General features: G+C 38.8%; 1 protein-coding gene across 4 annotated transcripts in view; it reads left to right on the top strand.

Annotated features, from left to right (window-relative positions):
- PDSS2 (decaprenyl diphosphate synthase subunit 2) overlaps positions 1–18,376 on the top strand; it is a 125,341-nt gene that overhangs the window by 34,601 nt on the left and 72,364 nt on the right. For all 4 annotated transcript variants that reach the window (XR_012659610.1, XM_075087398.1, XM_075087396.1 and 1 more), the window contains exon 2: positions 16,490–16,621. Coding sequence is in view for 3 of the 4 variants with exons in the window: in XM_075087398.1 (XP_074943499.1) it covers positions 16,490–16,621 (132 nt within the window). In the remaining variant the exon portion in view is untranslated. The remainder of the gene's footprint in view (positions 1–16,489; positions 16,622–18,376) is intronic.

Genomic DNA, 18,376 nt, shown 5'->3' with positions numbered 1-18,376 from the left:
GGAGAACTGGTGGATGGAAAACCAGTGTTAACAGGTAACTTGTTAACTTGTTTCTGCAAGTCAGCACTCTGCTAATATTGACAAAGTACTATTTGGGAAAAACTGCTTCACAGAAGCTGCTAAATTTGGGATGAAAGTTTAAAAAGATCCTGAAATCTGAGATATGATTTTTATATAACTTTTTCTGCAGACAAGATGTAGTGCTGCCAGTTCTGTGCAATAGTTTTTACAGGTATTCTGGAGCATTTTTGGTTTTTCTGAAGGTGGTGGTGATTTGTCTGAACAACTTTTTTTTATTTTTAAGGTCTTGCTTTAATTTTTTGAGCATGTTGCTAGAGGTAATCCTGAAATAGTATTTGTATTTCATTCCAGAGTTGGCTTATATAACTGCAAAAAACCAAAGATCAAATAACGGAATACTGGAAATCATGGTGGTCTTTTTCAAAATTATATTTGCTGATTATTTTTTTTCCTGAAATGTCAGTACACTTGAGAATAAAAGCCTGTATGTTGTCATAGTTTTCAGTGACGTATATCTTTACGTGGGTTCCTTTTGCCACCAACAACAGTAACAGTCTGCTTTTGGTATAACTAAAGAATATTTGAAATAAACGCAGAATTACTTTCAGAAGCATTTGACTTGTACGGTGTTGTTGGTTTGGATAATGTTACATTGTATGGCTGCAAGCAGCGTTTTGTTGATCTTCATTCCAGCCAAATTAGGAACATTTTTTTTAGGATAAAAGTTTAGATATTTTTATCGCAATGTTGAGTTGCAGCTCATGTGAATGAAAGTATTAAGCAGAAGCATTCTTTCAGATCTTTAAACAAGAAATAGGTATTCTTCAAAATAAGGTGGACTTTCTGTAGCAATTTGTGTTCATGTTTTGCCTGTAACACAAATTCTGTAATTTGTCTAAGATTAAGCTACTGCTGAAAATGGCAATCCTATTCAGAGTTACTGTCCGTGGAAACTTTTAGTGTTGCGAGCTACATGGCAAGATGCGTGCCAGGTTAGAATAAGATATCAGGTACAAATGGGTAATCTAAATAGTTTTATAAATCACGTAGGAGTCATTAATTCCTGCATGTCATAGCCAAAGGCTTTTCTCTCCTCGCTCCCATTCCACTTTGTCTCAGCAAAGGTTTAATACCAGTGCTGTATTGCTTTGTCAGAGCCTGGTGTTTCATTTTTATTTGCCTCTGTATCTCTTGGAGGCAGGATCAGATCAGTGACTTAAATTTCCTTCCTTGTGACTCTTAATTTTGGGGTAATTTTGCTTCTGGCAGCTTCACCTTGAGCTCTCTTTGGGTTTCCCTAGGTGGTGAACCTTGGAAAAATTTTTATTTTCAGATTGCCTGAAGAAGATTCCTCTATTTTCACCTTTCCTGTTACGATGTTTGTCTTGGAAATTTTTCCAAGGTTGCCTGACTTGTATGGTGAATAACAGTTTTCCTTATGTGTAGGCACCTGAAGTGGTAGATACGCTTCCTTAAAGCATATTGACAAGTCTGGCATGGCGTTCACTTTTAATTTTTGTTTTCATTCTTGCTTCTACTCCAAGAATTACCTTTTTAGTTAGGTGCCCTCCTTTTTGGCAGTTCTGAAGCAGATCTTTTTTCCCTGTGTTAGCAGTGCTGCTTTCCACTTGTTTGCCGTACCGTTGAGGTTGCTCTGGTGGGGAGAAATGAGGTTCCTGCTTCACATTCCAGCATTGCTTCCTCTTGCCAGGTTTTTCTCGTGGACTCCAGTAATTCCTACAGGCTACGTTCCTTAATTTTGCCCTCCAGACTCTGGCACCAGGCAGTCCAGGAAAAATTGAGGTGGTCAGTACCACGAACGCCTTTCCTGAATAACTACATAACTTTAGTACAGCAGCTCCATCTCTTTATTTGTGTTGGTGTACTGTTTTGAAATTGTGGTCCATCTTTTTGTACTATGTCTTATGTAAATAAAGCAGTTGATGTGAGGGCTGCATCATCTTATGTTACATGTGAAGCCTAGAATCCTTTTGAACGATACAAAACAGGTTTCTGCCTTTCACTCCCCACCTCATTCCAAATTTGGTGGCATTCTGTATGCTCACTACGCTGAAGTTCAGGCCCTTCACACAGTGCTCGCTCTGGTTTGCCACCCCTTTAAAAGGGCTCTGTTAAATTGATGGCTCTTTTATTTGGAATGGTAATTAACACGTTTACCCCTACCTGTGTGCCTCCGGCTATCTTTTTAGCTGTAGTTGCATTTTCTGATTGTTATTAAATGTATTTTTTCTTGTGCAAAAAGAGAGGCCACACTAAATGCAGTCCTGTTTAATGCTAAAGTCCAAATAACGAATTCTTTTAGTCTGTCAGCTGTAGAAATTTTAGATTTTTCAAAAATAATCCTTAAAACATTTAGACAAAAATAGGTAAGCCATAGGTGGTGACATAGAGGATGAAAGAAAAAGCTTATACTCTAACTCGGTAGTCCTCCTATTTGGGATAATTTTACCAATTCACTCTGAAACTGCTATTCCCATGCAGTTTAACACAGATACCTGTGTTGTGCTCATTCAAGGAAGAATGAGATTAAACATTCTGTCATCTTTATTCCCCCCCATCAGCTGTTTATGCACACTGATTTCCCTGAGCATCCTCGAGGCTAACATTCCAATCCCACAATCGTCTTTGTGGCCACTCACACCAGTGTATCTGTGTCTGCTGTACTGGGTACCCCAGAACTGGTCTTACCAGTGCTGAGTAGAGGGGAAGGATCACCTCCCTCGACCTGCTGGCAGTGCTCTGCGTAATACTGCCCAGGAGGCTGCTGGCCGCCTTTGTTGCAAAGGCACGTTTGCTGGCTCATGTTCATCTTGGTGTTCACTGGGACCCCGGAGGTCCTTCTTGGCAAAGCTGTTTGGTCCTTTACCTGTATTGGTGCCTGGAGTTATTCCTCCCCAGGTGCAGGACTTTGCATTTCCCTTTGCGGGAGTTTCTGAGATTTGTTTGATCATTTCTCCAGCCTGTCCACATCCGTCTGAATGGCAGAACAACCCTCTGGCATATTGGTAATGTGTCCCAGGTTTGTATCATCTGCACACTCCCTGAGGGTGCTCTCTGTCCCATCATCCAGGCCATTAATGAAGATATTAAATGACATAAACCCCAATATCAGCCTCTGGGGTACACCGCTAATGACTGACCTACAGCTGGACTTTGTACAGCTGATCAGCTGGTTTCCAATCCACCTCATTGTCCACTTACTTGTACTTCATCAGTTTATCTATGAGGATGTTACAGGAGACAGCGCTGAAAGTCTTGTTAAAGTTGAGACAAACAGTATCTGCTGCACTCCCCTCCTTCACTGGGCTAGTAATCTCATTCTGGAAGGCTATCAGGTTGGTCAGGCATGATTTCCCCTTCATAATCTGTGCGGATTAATGCTGATCATCATCTTGTCCCTTGTGTTTTCAAAATTGCTTCCAGGGTTACTTGCTCCATTGTCTTCACAGGGATTGAATCTGACCAGCCTGTAGTTTCCCAGCTGCTGCTTTGCCCTTCTTGAGGGTAAAAGTGACACTTGCTTTCTTCCAGTCCTTGGGAACCTCCCCTCATCATGATGACTTCTTAAAGATTATATAGTGACCTGGCAATAGTATCAGGTAGTTTCTTCAGCACTTGTGGATATGTCTCATTGATTTGTATTGGGTTTGTGTGGCAAGGTTTTGGTAGTGGGGCGTCTACAGGGCTGGTTTCTGTGAGAAGCTGCTAGAAGCTTCCCCCATCTCAGATACAGCCAGTGCCAGCTGGCTCCAAGATGGTCCCGCTGCTGGCCAAGGCCAAGCCCGTCAGAGACAGTTCCTGGTGGGATAAGATCCACGCTGGAGCAGTTAATGAAGAACTGTAGCCCATGGGAAGGACTCACATTGGAGAAGCTCATGGAGAACTGTCTCGTATGGGAAGGATCCCATGCTGGAGCAGGGGAAGAATGTGAGGAGTCCTCCCTGTGAGGAGGAAGGACCAGCAGAGACAAGGTGTGATGAACCGACCACAACCCCCATTCCCCATCCTCCTGCGCTGCTGGAGGGGATGAGGTAGAGAAAATTGGGAGTGAAGTTAAGCCTGATAAGAAGGGAGCGGTGGAGGGAAGGTGTTTTTAAGATTTGTTTTTATTTCTCATTATCCTACTCTGATTTGGTTGGTAATAAATTAAACTAGTTTCCCCACGTCAAGTCTGTTTTGCCTGTGATGGTAATTAGTGAATGATCTCTCCCTGTCCTTATCTTGACCTGTGAGCTTTTTGTTATATTTTCTCTCCCCTGTCCAGCTGAGGAGGGGAGTGATAGAGTGGCTTTGGTGGGCACCTGGTGCCCAGCCAAGGTTAACCAACTGCACTTCTGCACATCTGATTTGTTTAAATGTTCTAACCTCATCCACCTCCACCTGATATTAATCAAGTTGATATATCAAACATGAAGGTTAACACTGGATTTATCTTATGGTGGAGCTAAATCACCTGGAACATGGAAACAGTGGGTTTTGATGTAGCCAGCAGGTGAATAACAGTATCCTAAAATGACAAAAGTGTACTGGGATTGCTGGAATGTTGGTCGTGGCAGTGGGCAGTGGCTTGATACTTGAAGGCAAAGACAATAACAGGGACTTCTTCCCACCTGAATGTGTACTTGTGAATGGGCTTGTGCAACCAGACTGAGCTAGGAATTTTACGCTAGGTAGCGTTAGGTATATGCAGTTCAAGCACTGTTGGAAACTGTTGGGATTTTGGCAGAACAGACCCCACTGTTAAATTGTACTTGTGTACCATTTGCCCAGTATCAAACAGATAAATATAAAAAGTTGCATGTGATTGATTATCCATCTGTTGAACTTGTTGCTTGGTGCAGCCCCATTTATTGTGCAGGAAGACTGCGCATTTCTGGCTCATCTGTGCATATTGAATGCTTGATATCCTCTTGATCTTTGCCAAATATATTCACATCTTTAGTAGTTCATGCTTTTCATAAATGTATTATTGTTTTATGAAGTTGAGTGGGTCTTGAGACCTTTGGGTTGTGTGGGGATTTTTGTGAATCTCAAGTTTATTAGTGATAACTCCTGTGATATTGGTAGCAGATTGGATAGGAGCAAACCTGGAAATTTGTATTTGGGGTAAAGATAAGATAACTTGTTAGGTATAACATTTGTCCTTGAGATGCTACTGCTTAATGGAAAAACCACCAGACTTTACAAATTCTCTGTTGTTTATTTTTAACTCTTTTGTGGGGAATTTATGTGCAAGCACTGATTGAAACTGGAGAATGGCATGAATTTCAGTGGAAAGTGAATCAGAATTACTGACATTTTTAATAGTTTGATAATGAAGTAATTTGTAATCTTGTTAGAATACAGGTGATACTTTGATCTAAAGTGCTTCTGCCTTTTTTCTACCTCCCCCCAAGTTTATGGCATGAAACCTATTAGCTAAAACACTGGAGGAATAAATTGAATGGAATGGTGAAAATCTATGTTAGCTTGCACTGCTAGTTGCTAGTTAGTGCTTCAGACTTCTCCAGGGAGGTACTAAATCAAATGCTGTACCAAGTCAAATTGTCTTGATACTTCCAGCCATCTATAACACAAGAACGCTTGCACATGGTGTAATATAGCTACAGTTGAAAGACTAAAATGCAACAAATAGCCTGCAAGAATAACCTCTGCTTATTATGACATGATGAAGGCGAGTTTACAGTTTGCTACATCTTCTCTGAATAATTGCAAATATAATACAACAAAAACTTAATTCTAAAGCACACTTTAATACCAGTGGGCGTAAATATAGTCACATTTGTATTTCCTGTTCAAATTCATTATTTTAATCCCTGTCAGATTCATATTTGTGGTAGTAATGTACCCTGCATGACAAGTGCTGAGAAAACATTTATAAAAAGCTTTGCCAAAGAAATCTGACTATGTAGACTACAGTGACTTTACTGTTGAGAATCTTCATGTGTTTATGGAAAAAAAGGTACTAGTTAAGCATGTCTGATTTGTAGATTTTGTTGCTCAAATACCTAAGTTACTTAATAACTCTAATACATGAGATAGAGTAGTACAGCAGTCCTATTGATATGCTGGCAAAGCAGCAAACATGACCGGTCTTTACCATCTGTTTATAATGCTATATAAAGAAGACCTTACTGGTTGCCATGGAAACCAGCATTTCCAAAACCACAAGTGTTTGCTTAAAATCTCAAGCCTTCTAAAGTCTTCTCTTTTCTGAGGGAAAAAGAATAGAAATCTCTAAAGTTTTCTAGTGATTATTTTATTTTCCCAACAGTTGCTTCGCTGTAAAATGCTTTCAGCATTTTTGTGCTCTATCTTGTTTCACGACTTTAAGTTACCAGCAGCATACTTTAAATTTATAATGAGCTTATTTGATGCTTAGCAATGGTCCAGGAAAAGGGAGCAGGTATTTCTTTTGGTTTGTGTTTATCTTTGTAAGAGGAGGTTTTCCTGTTCAGACAAAGTTGCCTGATTGTGATATTGACACTGCAGAGTGCAGACTGTGGAATTTGGGTGGAGGTCACATTGAAAATACTTCTTACCTGAGTAAAAACCCAGATTCATCTTAATTATCCGTGTCAGCCACCTGAGTCTCACTGAGAAGAGACTGTCTAGAATCAGTAATCTAGAGAAAAGCATCAAAATGAACACTATACTGGTAAGAGTTATAGTCTAGGTTTGTCTGTATTCTCCACTGTTGGATTAAAAATTATTTTTTGCTTGAAATAAACCCTTGAAAGGCCTTCAGTGTACAGTATTTAGAAGTATATACATTTGTCATAGTGTCTGGAAGTATTTATATTTCTTCTCATTTGTATGTATATTGCTGCCTTGCATTCTGTCCTAATTCTCCACTGTGTTTTAAGGTGATTTTCCCCACCACCACCACTTTAGAAAGGCTTCTGCTGTGTGTAACCACTTAACTTCAGTAGGTAGTGAGAAATCTGTAGAGTCTTTAGAAGAGGTGCTCCATTTGGACTAATGGCGCTGGTTGATTTTTCAACCACTTAAAACAATTTGTTTCTTTCTGTTTAAAAGGAAGATTTGTATTTACAGGACTGTTAGTGTGTGTTTGGCTTAAGCTACTTAGCTTAATTGAAAAGAGTTCACTGAACTTGGAACCTCTTTTTCACTACTAGTAAAGAGCCTTCAGTGTATTTAAGGAATAAATATTTGTAATAAATTAATCTGAATAATGCTGAAGATCGGTTAAGTTGTTATTTAGAAATATTGTGGAGTACAGAAGCTTAAAAGAACTTTTAAAATAATTCTGTAATGACAATACATATCCTAACATTTTTGCCTTTTTATGTTTCATCCATTTGTAAAATATGCTGTGAGCATTTTCAGTGTGAGATAATGGCCAGGAGTTGACCTATTTCATTGTTACATTTCCCTAGTAGTTTATTTAATGCAAAATACATTTTTATGACAGGCTTTACAATTACAATATTGCTGAAGTGACACTGGACCTCCAGAGGTATCTGAATTCATTAGCCTTGTGAAGCTAATCATATTTCTGTCATTCACAGGACTCTTCAAAAATATTTATATTGCTTTCACTTAGCAGAGTATTCCTGTGTGCGAGAGAGCCTGTTTTCAAAAAGGTAGTCTTGTGTTTGAGTAGACCTGTTGATATTGGTCTGCAGTGGGGTGCTAGACCTCCCACAAAGTTTAAATAAAGTAAATATTGATGGAGAAATCAGACACACAAAAATTAGGCTTCTGTCTAAGTATTTGTGGTTAGAAAAATAAGGGTGCCAGACCTGCAAGCTACTGCTGGTCAGAGTAATTGCACTCAGACACTAGCTGCATTTTTCGGTATTAGTTCCCTGCTATCCACATCACATTCCAAGATCAAGTCAAATACTGACCAGGAAAAACAGCAGAGACTGGCAGTTGGTTTTAAAAATACATTTTGGTGGTTTGTTTTCTGTGTGGTGTCTTTAGTGCCATCCTTAAGGTAGTTCTTTTTGCCTTGCCACTCATATAAGATCTGATGGGTGGAGGGTAGAATTATTTTTAAAAAAGGTAATCTTTTTCTGAATAATCAATATCTTTGAGATAAATGTCTGATTATAGCTGCCCTTTATTTTTAGAATGGTTTTTTTCCCCCATATCCATAGCAGGCTCCTGTCAGATCTTAAATGATGACGCAACCTAAAACCAGCTTTTTTGAAACTTCAGTTTCAAACTGTTGCTGCGTGTCTTCAAGTGAAGAAGTTGGTGGTTCCCTTCTTCTTACCAAACAAAACTCTTTCCTCTTCGTCCTCAGCTGGACATAAGTTTTTCAGAAAAATGGGAGTTAAGAATGTTTGTGGTTTGTTTTTTTTAACAGCAACTCCTCCCATTGATCCTAAGGGATAACGTATCCTTAAGGAAGTAAGTACATCAAATAACCTGTAGAATAATATGCCTTTATGTAGCTGATCTTTATGGCAATAATTCAAATAACCTCTACCTTTGGGAAACCTAGTAAACCTAGTAGCAGTGAATGGTAGACTGATACAAGTGTCTAAATAGGGTTCTGCAGGCTCCAGGGAAAACATAGGTTTTTTTCTTTCAAGAATTCAAAGGCTGTATTGCTTTCTAGGAGCTGTAAATGCTCAAGTATAATGAACTGCAAGTAACCAAGGCCAAGTATCAGGATTTGCTTTGCACCTGCCCCAAAACCTGTAGTTTCTTAAACTTCATCTTTATAAGACTTGATTTTTGTGAGATCTTGCCCGTTTGAATCTCCATAACTTCATTTAACCTTCTGACTTCTGTAGTTTCCTAGAAAGGTCCATCATGGGTAGTCATTCCAACCAAGGTTGTTGGAATATTCTTCTTGAAAGCACTACAATATGTGGGGTATATACTAAAGCCTGAAGATCCAAGTACAGGCAGCAACATGTAGAAAGACTTCATTCTCTCTTTTTATCTTAAAGGGTGCTCTGAGTTTTCCTAGAGATCCTTCAAAAAGTTATGTCTTAAGACTTTTTCTTGTGATAAATTAGTTCTGGAAATGAAGCAATTGACTCAGTTTTGTGTGCTTCCTGCTCTTCTAGGCATAGTTTTCTACATTCCCAGTCCCTGTGAAGACCACATTTAATAAGCAATGGAATGATGAAACTTTGCATGGAATTTTTCACCTTTAGTTAAGAAATGTTTCTCTCCTTGTATGCAAAATCCTGTGAAAACTGAGCAGCTATCCTCTACTCTCATGGAGTCACTCAGGTTGGAAGGGACCTTAGGAGCTCTCCTCCAGAAGCTTCCTGTTCCAGAAGGTATGCTCCTGCAACCTTCTTCCAAGATAAAGCAATTCTTTGTTATGTTTCTATTCAATTTGTGAAGAATATATTTTATATTTTTAAAACGCACATTACATGGATTTCTGGGACACTTGAATACCTAAATGTCATACAAGCTGTATTTTAAGTGTACATTGAGTGATCTTTAGTCACTCTCCCCAGATGAGTAGGTGTCTGAGACTTTTATAAATGCAAAAAAAAGTTACCCAAATCTACAAAGTTATTTGCATCCTGAACAATGCTGCAGCTTTTGTGGAACTGAGCATTTTGAGGCCTGTTTTTCACTGAAGGCCTTGTTTGCGATTCATGAAGTAGTCTTAAGACTAAGACTAGCCAAATGGAAGCACAGATAGAACATTGTCTGTAGAAGTTACTCAGCAACTATGCCTATAGAGGTGCAGCTGTGAACCCATAACTCTCAGGCAAGTACTTTCTCATTGGGCCACAACCATTCTTCTTTTGCACATGAGCCAGTTGTCGTCTTGTCTTAGTCTTAACTATCCAAGCATCACACCATGTGGTGGTTGGAGTTATTAAGGTGTTGCTTTGTATCATAAGTGAAGTCCACGCTACTTCTGAATTGCCTTTTTTTTTTTTATTTTGCTCTGGGTGAAGAGCCAGTGCAGACACAGGCCTCTTCCTTCTTCACACCGGAGTCCTTTTTGGTTTTTGTGTATGAAATCTTATGTTTCTTTGTCACTGGCTTCACAAAGCTAAGGGGTTGAGACCCCTTGTTTTCCCAGAGGCAGGGAGAGCAGGAGTGCTGTTAGAAAGACTTTCCTTGTTACCTGCCATAAGAGCACCTTCCTGTAAAGTGGGATGGGAACATCAGTTCCCCTAGTCCTGGCCTGACCCATTACACAGGTCTGCTCTTACTGGATAAACCTTTTAATTAAGAGAGTTGCATAATGGTAATGGGCCCCATCCCCACCACAGCCCTGTTTTTCAGGTAAAGAATTTCCCCCAACCTGAAAACTTATTTTCTGTATGTAAAGAGATGTTTAGCTGTCTAAGCCCAGGATTAAGTTTCTGAAATGCACATGTTCTCATCTGCAGCCTCTAGTGGGCTTTTAAGTTGAGATGGCTTGTGGGTTTCAGAGCATTCCTCCTTCTATCATTTCCTGTCAGCTGGATATTTAGAGTCTCATTTTTAAATTCTGTTCTCCTCATGTGAAATAAGTTTGTCTGCTCCACACCGCTGAACTGTGCTCAAAACATGCATCGTGACAAGGCTGATCCCCCCCGTACAGATCTGTCCATGGATGTTGGAAGGGACCAGGGTTTTAACGTGTTTTGAAGACATGTTGTGCAGATGGGTATTTAATATACACATGAAACCTGAGTAGCAGGTGAAAATAAGTCTCTAAAAACTGCTGGTAGCATGTACCAAATATGTAAAATGGAATGTTCTGAGTATTTAAAGGTATGCATGTTTGAGTGTGATCATATGGTCATATGGTGAATCCTAAGATTCAGATAAATGCATCTATAATACAATGGTTCAACATCCGTTTAAAAAATTAGTATGTCAGAGAGTTTTCTTTTATTTACTTCTGACAAGTCATTAATAAAGCAAATTGGATAAAAGCCCTGAGGCTGGTAGAACTCTTGCATTTCTAATAAAGAAGCCAACAGCCTTGCTGGGTAGCTCCATGCCTTACCTCTAGCACTAGATACAGAATTGTCAGTTATAATTAATTTTGAAAAAGTGTGTTGTTTTTTTAATTTTTTTTAAATGTACCTGCATCTGTAACCATGAGCGCATCCTGATAACCTTTTCTGTGTTGAGCAAAATAGGTGTTACTTTCCCAAGATGCTACAGATTTAAAACTGTGTTCATGTTGTCACATCGGGGATTGGCAGTTTGAATAGAGGGGTTTCTTTTTCAGAACAGTTTGTATTTCAGCCTAAAACTAGCCTGTGTTTTCAATGACATTATTGTAGGCTTATAAATCTTCATCAGCATAATCGATTTTGGTTGTGTTACAGACTTTCCCAGCTGCTTTTTATTAGAGCTGTGTGAAAAGGTGATTTTTTTTTCTTCTTTTGTTTGACATCTGAAGCAGGAAGGTAGAGGAATGGCTGATCACCACTCCATATCTCTCCCTGTTTTACTTCTCCTTGTAGCTAAACAGCTCATGTATGACCTGAAACAAAATGATTGATCTTGTCAGTGGGACACCTTCAATAAAATGCATGGCAAGAAAGGGTAAAATCGCCAGCGGAGGTGAGAAGGACAGCGATGAGTTCACTTCGGCCCCTACCAGCAGGTAGTGGTGGAGGGGCTCCCGCCGGCCTGCTGGAGTAGCTGATGAAAGGGCTGCAAATCCCGCAGCTTGTTTGCTTTGGTCACGAGCCGAACATTTTGGAAATACTAAAAACATTTGACTAAACATTTAACAATCCCTTTTTGACCCTTCCGAAATACCTTATTGCATCTGTTTTGATTGGAAATTTCTTCTGTATTCTTAGCGGTTAAATTTGAAGTAGCACTACTACCCATAAGTATGTTCTCTTCTGCTACACCCACTTGCAGAGTCAGTTGATTTCACAGTTGCTGTACTTGGTTTTTTTTGCTTTTTACTCCTATTTGGTACCACGAAATTTCCCCCATGTCTGTCTCTTCCTTACAGTAACAGTTGTATTTGCTGTATTTCCTCTCTATTGTTTAATTTCAGAGTTGAGTTTAATTTAAAAAGTGGTAAGAACATCAGCTGGTTTTGTCTCATGCAAATAATTTAAAATCTTTGCCATATTTTAAAAACTGCTCAAAAATATGAATCGTGCTTGCAATTAATAGTCAATTTTTTAAAATGAAAATTTAAATTACTGATGGAGTTAAACCTGACAATTATCGGAGATTAATATTTTAACTGCAAAGTCTACTGAAATGGCTGCACATGTGGAGAAATACACAAAGCATTAAGTGAAATGCTCATGTTTGCTTGATTTATTCTCTGCAGCAGACGGACTCTGGTAGTAGGAGGTGTAATTTGCAGCACATTAGCTATTAGCCAGTGTCATTGCTTGAGTGGGTGGTGTGAGTCTCTTGTGCCTGTACCGTGTGGTACTGCGCATGTGTCAGAGCTAGGCGCTTCTCCCCTGTGCTGCAAGATGAATTTTTTGTGAACAGTGTTCTGTATTTCAAACTGTGAACCTGCCAGTTTTCAAATGGGTTATTTTTTCACATGGGTAATATCTGGAGTAAATGCTTGGCCCCCCGCCCCCACCCAGTGTTCTTAATGTTTTGCAAAACTGAATCGTAGAAGTGTTTAACTTACCTACCTTTTTTGGTATGTGGTCTCCTGAGGATGAAGTATTTAATTTGCGAGACACCCAGCCTGCAAGAGCAAGCCAAATTGTGCTGATGTTTCTTTTTTGGGTACCCTGTGCACATACTTGTGGTGTTCGGCAGAGGTTTTCCAAAAGAGTCTCAGCTTAATGCATCTTTTTTTGTGTGCACAAATTCACTTGGGTTGCTTTTAGTTCACTTTTTTCCCTAGAGGCACCTGTCTCCTGCCACATACTCATCAAGACTAATTGCACCATCTGGAAGACTTTTGTGTAGCTGTTACTTGTGCAGAATATCTCTTGGGAGCTTAATTCAGAATGTGGATGTGACCCCTGAAGCCATGTCAAGTAGCTGCAGTAGTTTCTAGTGTCTAGAGGATGATCACCATAGGCTTTATATGTTTCAAGTCTAATGTGGTTTGCTTTAGTGTGGGTATGTTACGTGTCAGTAGCACAACTTCAGTTATGTTTTGAATGGAATTAGACTTGGAATACTGGTTTGGTAATTCATAGAAAATCCTGTATAAAATTACATCCAACCCATATGTTACATGTAGACTATACGATCAGGTGTAGAAATGACAGACATGTTGCTCCTTATTATTGCGCTATTTAATTTTTATGTTCTGTTCTTCACCCTCACCTGCACTTCTCGTTAATAGTTTTCACCTAAGAATGGTAGTTGTTACTAGCGGTGTTGCGACCCCCCTGAACAGCCCTGAACAGTTGTTTTTGTTATTGCTATGAAACTGTTTTAGTGTTTTCAGCACAGGTGATTTTCAGGTTCTGTTCCTCACCTAGTCTGAATCAGGTAAAAGCACTGTAGTCTATCTAGTGGTGTCTATCTAGGCAGAGGCTTATTTAGAGACCAGTGCTTTATAATCCTGTGGTGAATACCTTTCTTCTCTACTTCTGTAATAACCTGTCCCTTGGCAAGCTGTAGAACACTGGGCATGAAAAGCCAAAGTATTCTGATTGTTAAAAGTATCATCATAATTTGACTTTTTTTAAAAAAGTGTTATTAATTTCTCATGAGATTGTGCATTTAATAAGGCACTCTGATTTTACCAGCATACATATGTGGAAAAAGGCAATTTTTTCCTCAAACCACATTTCTTTAAAAGTTATGGAATTGTAAGTAATGTTGAGGAAATATATTTGAGTTAGTTGCATCGTCTGTGTAACTTGTGTGCTTACGAGTAATGTGGTCAACTGAAGTTCAAGCCAGAGAAGTACTTACACCACCACAAACAATTATGAATTCTGTATGCAGGATACATACACACTATATTATTCATTATATGTATTTTCTGCGTTTTTTTTCCTGGGTAGTTTAATGTTCATTGTGGTTCTGACATTGGAAATCTATAGAGTTCTAAGTGTTTAACTGTCTTGGCTGCATTCTGTTAACTGTATGTTGGAACCTGGATGGAAAAGTTATTTATTTGTGTGCTTGGTGTGAATAAAGATATGCAAGTTACAAATTCACAGAATAGTGAAGGCAAGCAGCTGTTCCCCCCCCTTTAAAATCTCTCATTACATGTACCTGGTAAGCCAAATAAAGGTGGATGTTGCAGGACTGCAGCGTCGGGGAGAGGTCTGGGCTGTGCAAGCTTTCCTGGGTTTGAGTGGTTGGGAAGTACTGTGGACTGGGCTACAAAAGAAATCATTGTCTGCTCCGGGAGGTTATATAGTATCTTCCTTTCAGTGGTTTTTATGCTGTTTTATTCAGGGTTTGTTTTGGTTGATTTTTTTAAAGGATCTTTGAGAATGGAAGAAGCACAAGCTGGTGGCTCTGTGGTGTGGTTTCTTCTCATGATCATGTTTGGATCTCATGTGATGAATATCCTCCACTAAGATATTGATTACCCATGTTCTCCTAATTTTCAGAAACAATTGGTTTATTTTAAGATAGCTAGCAAGGTAATGTGTTAACTGCTATTTGCATTTTACTGCTCTGTTGAGAGAGACTAACGTTTAGTTGCATTATTGCAGCTTAAGATTGAAGGCTAGTACTTGCTTTTGGCTAAATTTCAGCTTTGACCGTGAACGTTTGGTATCTACTTAGTTCTTAAAACCTCAACTTAGTTGAACCTGTTACAGTCTGAGGCCGTACACTCTCGCTCTCTGTTTTGGAGATTCAGCACAAGTTGATACCTTCTTTAACACCACAGCTGCCCACATTGCTGAGTGTAGGGTCTACACAAGCTGCCAGGCTTTGTACACCCCACCCCAACCTCGTCCTGGGAGCGCCAGCCCATTCGTCTACAGGTGAAGCAAATGGGACGTGGGCATATTAGAAAGGCACAGAACAAAAAGCATGGCCTCGTTTGGCTCATTAGACCCCACCAGAGCTAAAAATGTGGTGGCTCGTGGTGGAAAGCCATACGAGCCATACTGGCCTCCTCTTACGTTAAATGTTAATGGCATTTGTAGACTGTAGGTGCACTGACTGTGAGCTCAGGGCTTCTCTGGAGGGGGATGTATTAGCCTGGTATCCATGCAGGTGTGAAGGTCAAGCCCAGGAGCTGTCTAGTACCAGCTACCTGGGCAACTCTCTCATTCTTCTAGAGCTTTTTGAGACATGTATTTTGGGCCATTTCCCCATCGCTATAGGAAAGGTTGTAAGGACTCAGGAGAAGCAGTCAAGATTTTTTTTTTTGCAGTAGCACAAGAGTTTTTACCCAGAAGTATGCTATTTAATTTTTTTGTTTGTGTGTGTGTAAATGAAATAGTATACTGAAGATATTCTTGTGTTGTGAAGTGGTGTAAATGTAATGAAAAAAATTCAAATGAAACTTTGTTGCATCCACTGTTTTCTTTACTCAAACATACTTCTAAGATCAACATCTTAGATTTTTCTTTCAGTTATTAGGGCTAAAACTATACTCTGGAATAAAATGAGTTGAAGTGCTTGGTAATCTGTGATGTAGTTCTTCATATGATTTAACAAATATTTAGATTATATCAAATATATGGGCTCTTATTTATTGGAAATCAGTTTACAAATTTAATAGCATCTGGAATGTATTATCCTTTCTTCTAGCTATTTAGCCTTATTGATGAACATAGGAAGCAGAAAGCAGCTTGACAAGGGCAGAAAGAATACAGTTGGAGACATGGTAGTCAAAAAGGAAAGCTAATCTTGCTTTAAAACAAGTTAATTTCTGAGATGGTGTATGTAAGTGGTCATTTAGAATCGCTTTCAATAGGCATGGTTTTGGGAGCAGTTTCCTTCTGACCCCAAATTTAAAGGTGCAGCATTTGAAACAGTTCTTTTGTTGTAAACAGGCTGTCTACTTCATTTGTCTCTAAGTTTTATTTTAGAACTTCCATAAGGTTCTGCAAAGTCTGTTCCCAACATACTTAGACATGTTGCGTGGTCTGTTCGTAACCACTGTATTCTAAGCAGTTTTCTTGGAGCAGACTATAGATTTTTGTTGTACCTTTCCTCTCCCTTTCTTCTCTTGAAGTAGGAGACGACTTTTGGCTTTTTTGTACTTCAGATGGCAGACTGAAAGCTCTGACATTCCTGTTGCAGTAGATCACATTGAATTATTCTGAAATACTCATTTCATGACATGCCATGAAATGCAGGACATATGCTGCTCCTTGGAAATAAACAAGATTTAATCCTGAATACTTGCTTTTCTCTGCAATATTAGTATTTCATTGTAAGTGTCAGGTAAAGGATGACAAAAGATCATGATTAATAATTGCAGCTTAGTTCTGTGCAAACGTGAATATTAAAGACTGATGAAATGGTGGCAGCCTGAGATCTGAGTCTTTCTTTCCACTTTGGTATGACCAGTGAAAATGGATTGTGAAAACATGCTCTTTTTTTTTCCTTTCCTTTTTTGCAGGGGTTTTGTGTACGATAGCCGAAATAATTTACAGATGCGAGGTTTGGTCGTATTGCTTATTTCCAAAGCTGCTGGACCCAGCACAGCAGAACTCTCTTTCCAGCACAACATGGTCAGTGGAATTTATTCCAGGTATGTAGTAACTTTCTTTATCAAGATACGCCAAGGTACATTTGATGGGCAACTTCATAGTGGTATCAAAGCATCCTAAGTGGCCTGCTCAGCTGTTAGGAAAATCAATGCTTACCTAATTACAAAACTTTGTTCCTCAGGGTTATTATAAGCTTTCCATGGTGAAAATGATTTCCTGCTCTTTGTATAGCTCTTGTAATATCCATGCCTATATCTTAATAGTGGCTTTTGGGCACAACCAAATTAAAAACATGTGGACCAAGATAGTTATTTGAAAGCTTATGTTGAGAGGTACTTGGAATCAAAACAAGTAAAGGTGCTAGAAAATATTCTTAATAGAGTATTTTTATTTTGAGTTACTCAGGTGTTACTCAGGTACACCTACTTACTAGAAATTTCAGAGTCGGATTGCCAGTCTTGTGGAATACCAGTTGGTTTCAGTGAGCACATAAGTTTTGCTATAGCCCCTTTGAAGGATATTTTCCCATGAAACAGCAGTGTAGAATAAAGTTTTTACTTCCCACGTTTCACAGCAGTCACTGAGCCTACCATTAAGGTTCCTCTGGCTCTCACTGAGATAATTCAGCTTCACTGAGTTCCTAAATATTTTTTAAGTATTTAAACTGAATTACTTAATACTAGTAACAATAGTAATCCAAAATAGTTGTTGCTTTCCTTTGTATATTTGACAGTTAACTGTTCCACTGAAGAAATAAGTGAGATCTGGTTGAAAAATTGTAAAATTTGAATTTTTGAAATCCTTTTAAAGACTTCTGAGTGTTGGTTCAGGGAATGGATTGTCATATTTTCAGTTAATTGTGTTTCTGACCACTGTGATGTATTAAATGAAGATACACAAACTTAGTGACGTGCTTGTATCCTGATTTGTTTTAGGAGTGCAGAGATAGCATTGTAAAATTGAAAAGACCAAACAAATAAAGATGTTAAAATATATGTAGTATCTTAAGAGGGAAGGAAAATATGTATGAAGAATGAGTAGAGGCAGAAATAACAATAAGTAAGAAAAAAGACAAGTCTATAAAAGAGGCTTGTTATGGAGGGCTTTGTTGTCCCTTTAGCTGTTTAATTCCATTCTTGTTTTGTTTTGTCCTTAATGTCCCCTTAGGGTTGTAAAATTTTTATATTTATATGCAAATGATGCTGTATGAAAGCATAATTCTAGTTAGTTAATTATGGCACAGGAGGTATTTTAGTTTGTTTTGTAAATGATTAAAAAAGTTTACCTTAAGTATGCCTCATAAAAGGAGAGAAAAAACATTATTTTTTGATAACCAAGTTCTTGAATATGATGATTCTGACCATGGAGGTAATGTTTGAGCATTTAAAGCTGCCATTGGGAAGGTGACTAGTGAAAGTGTTCATTAAGGAGCAAATAAGACCTTGAATTAATAATGAGCCAGTTGGTGTAAATGGACATTATTGGAACTATGCCAGTTCAACCAGCTGAAAATCTAGCCTAATAATCTAAGTTTGAGCAAGTCGATAGCCATTATAATATCTAGTGCAGAGTTACAAAGGTACTCCAGAAATGAAGCAGTTTTGAGTACGCCCACACAGGTTCACTTAAGGTTCATTACTGTCTGCAAAAGTGATAACTATGGAGTTGTTAATTTAAATGGATTTTCAATGACACTTTGAGTCTGTAGCATGGTGTAAATACGAGCAAACGGATGCACGCTAGAAGAATGCTGATGCGTTGTTTCATTTTGTGCCACAGTGGCCAGATCTTGCCCT

The sequence above is a fragment of the Phalacrocorax aristotelis genome, chromosome 3 (assembly GCF_949628215.1).
Source record: "Phalacrocorax aristotelis chromosome 3, bGulAri2.1, whole genome shotgun sequence".
Lineage (NCBI taxonomy): Eukaryota > Metazoa > Chordata > Aves > Suliformes > Phalacrocoracidae > Phalacrocorax > Phalacrocorax aristotelis.
Note: the sequence above shows the minus strand (reverse complement) of the source record. Positions and strands in the feature narration are given on the sequence as shown.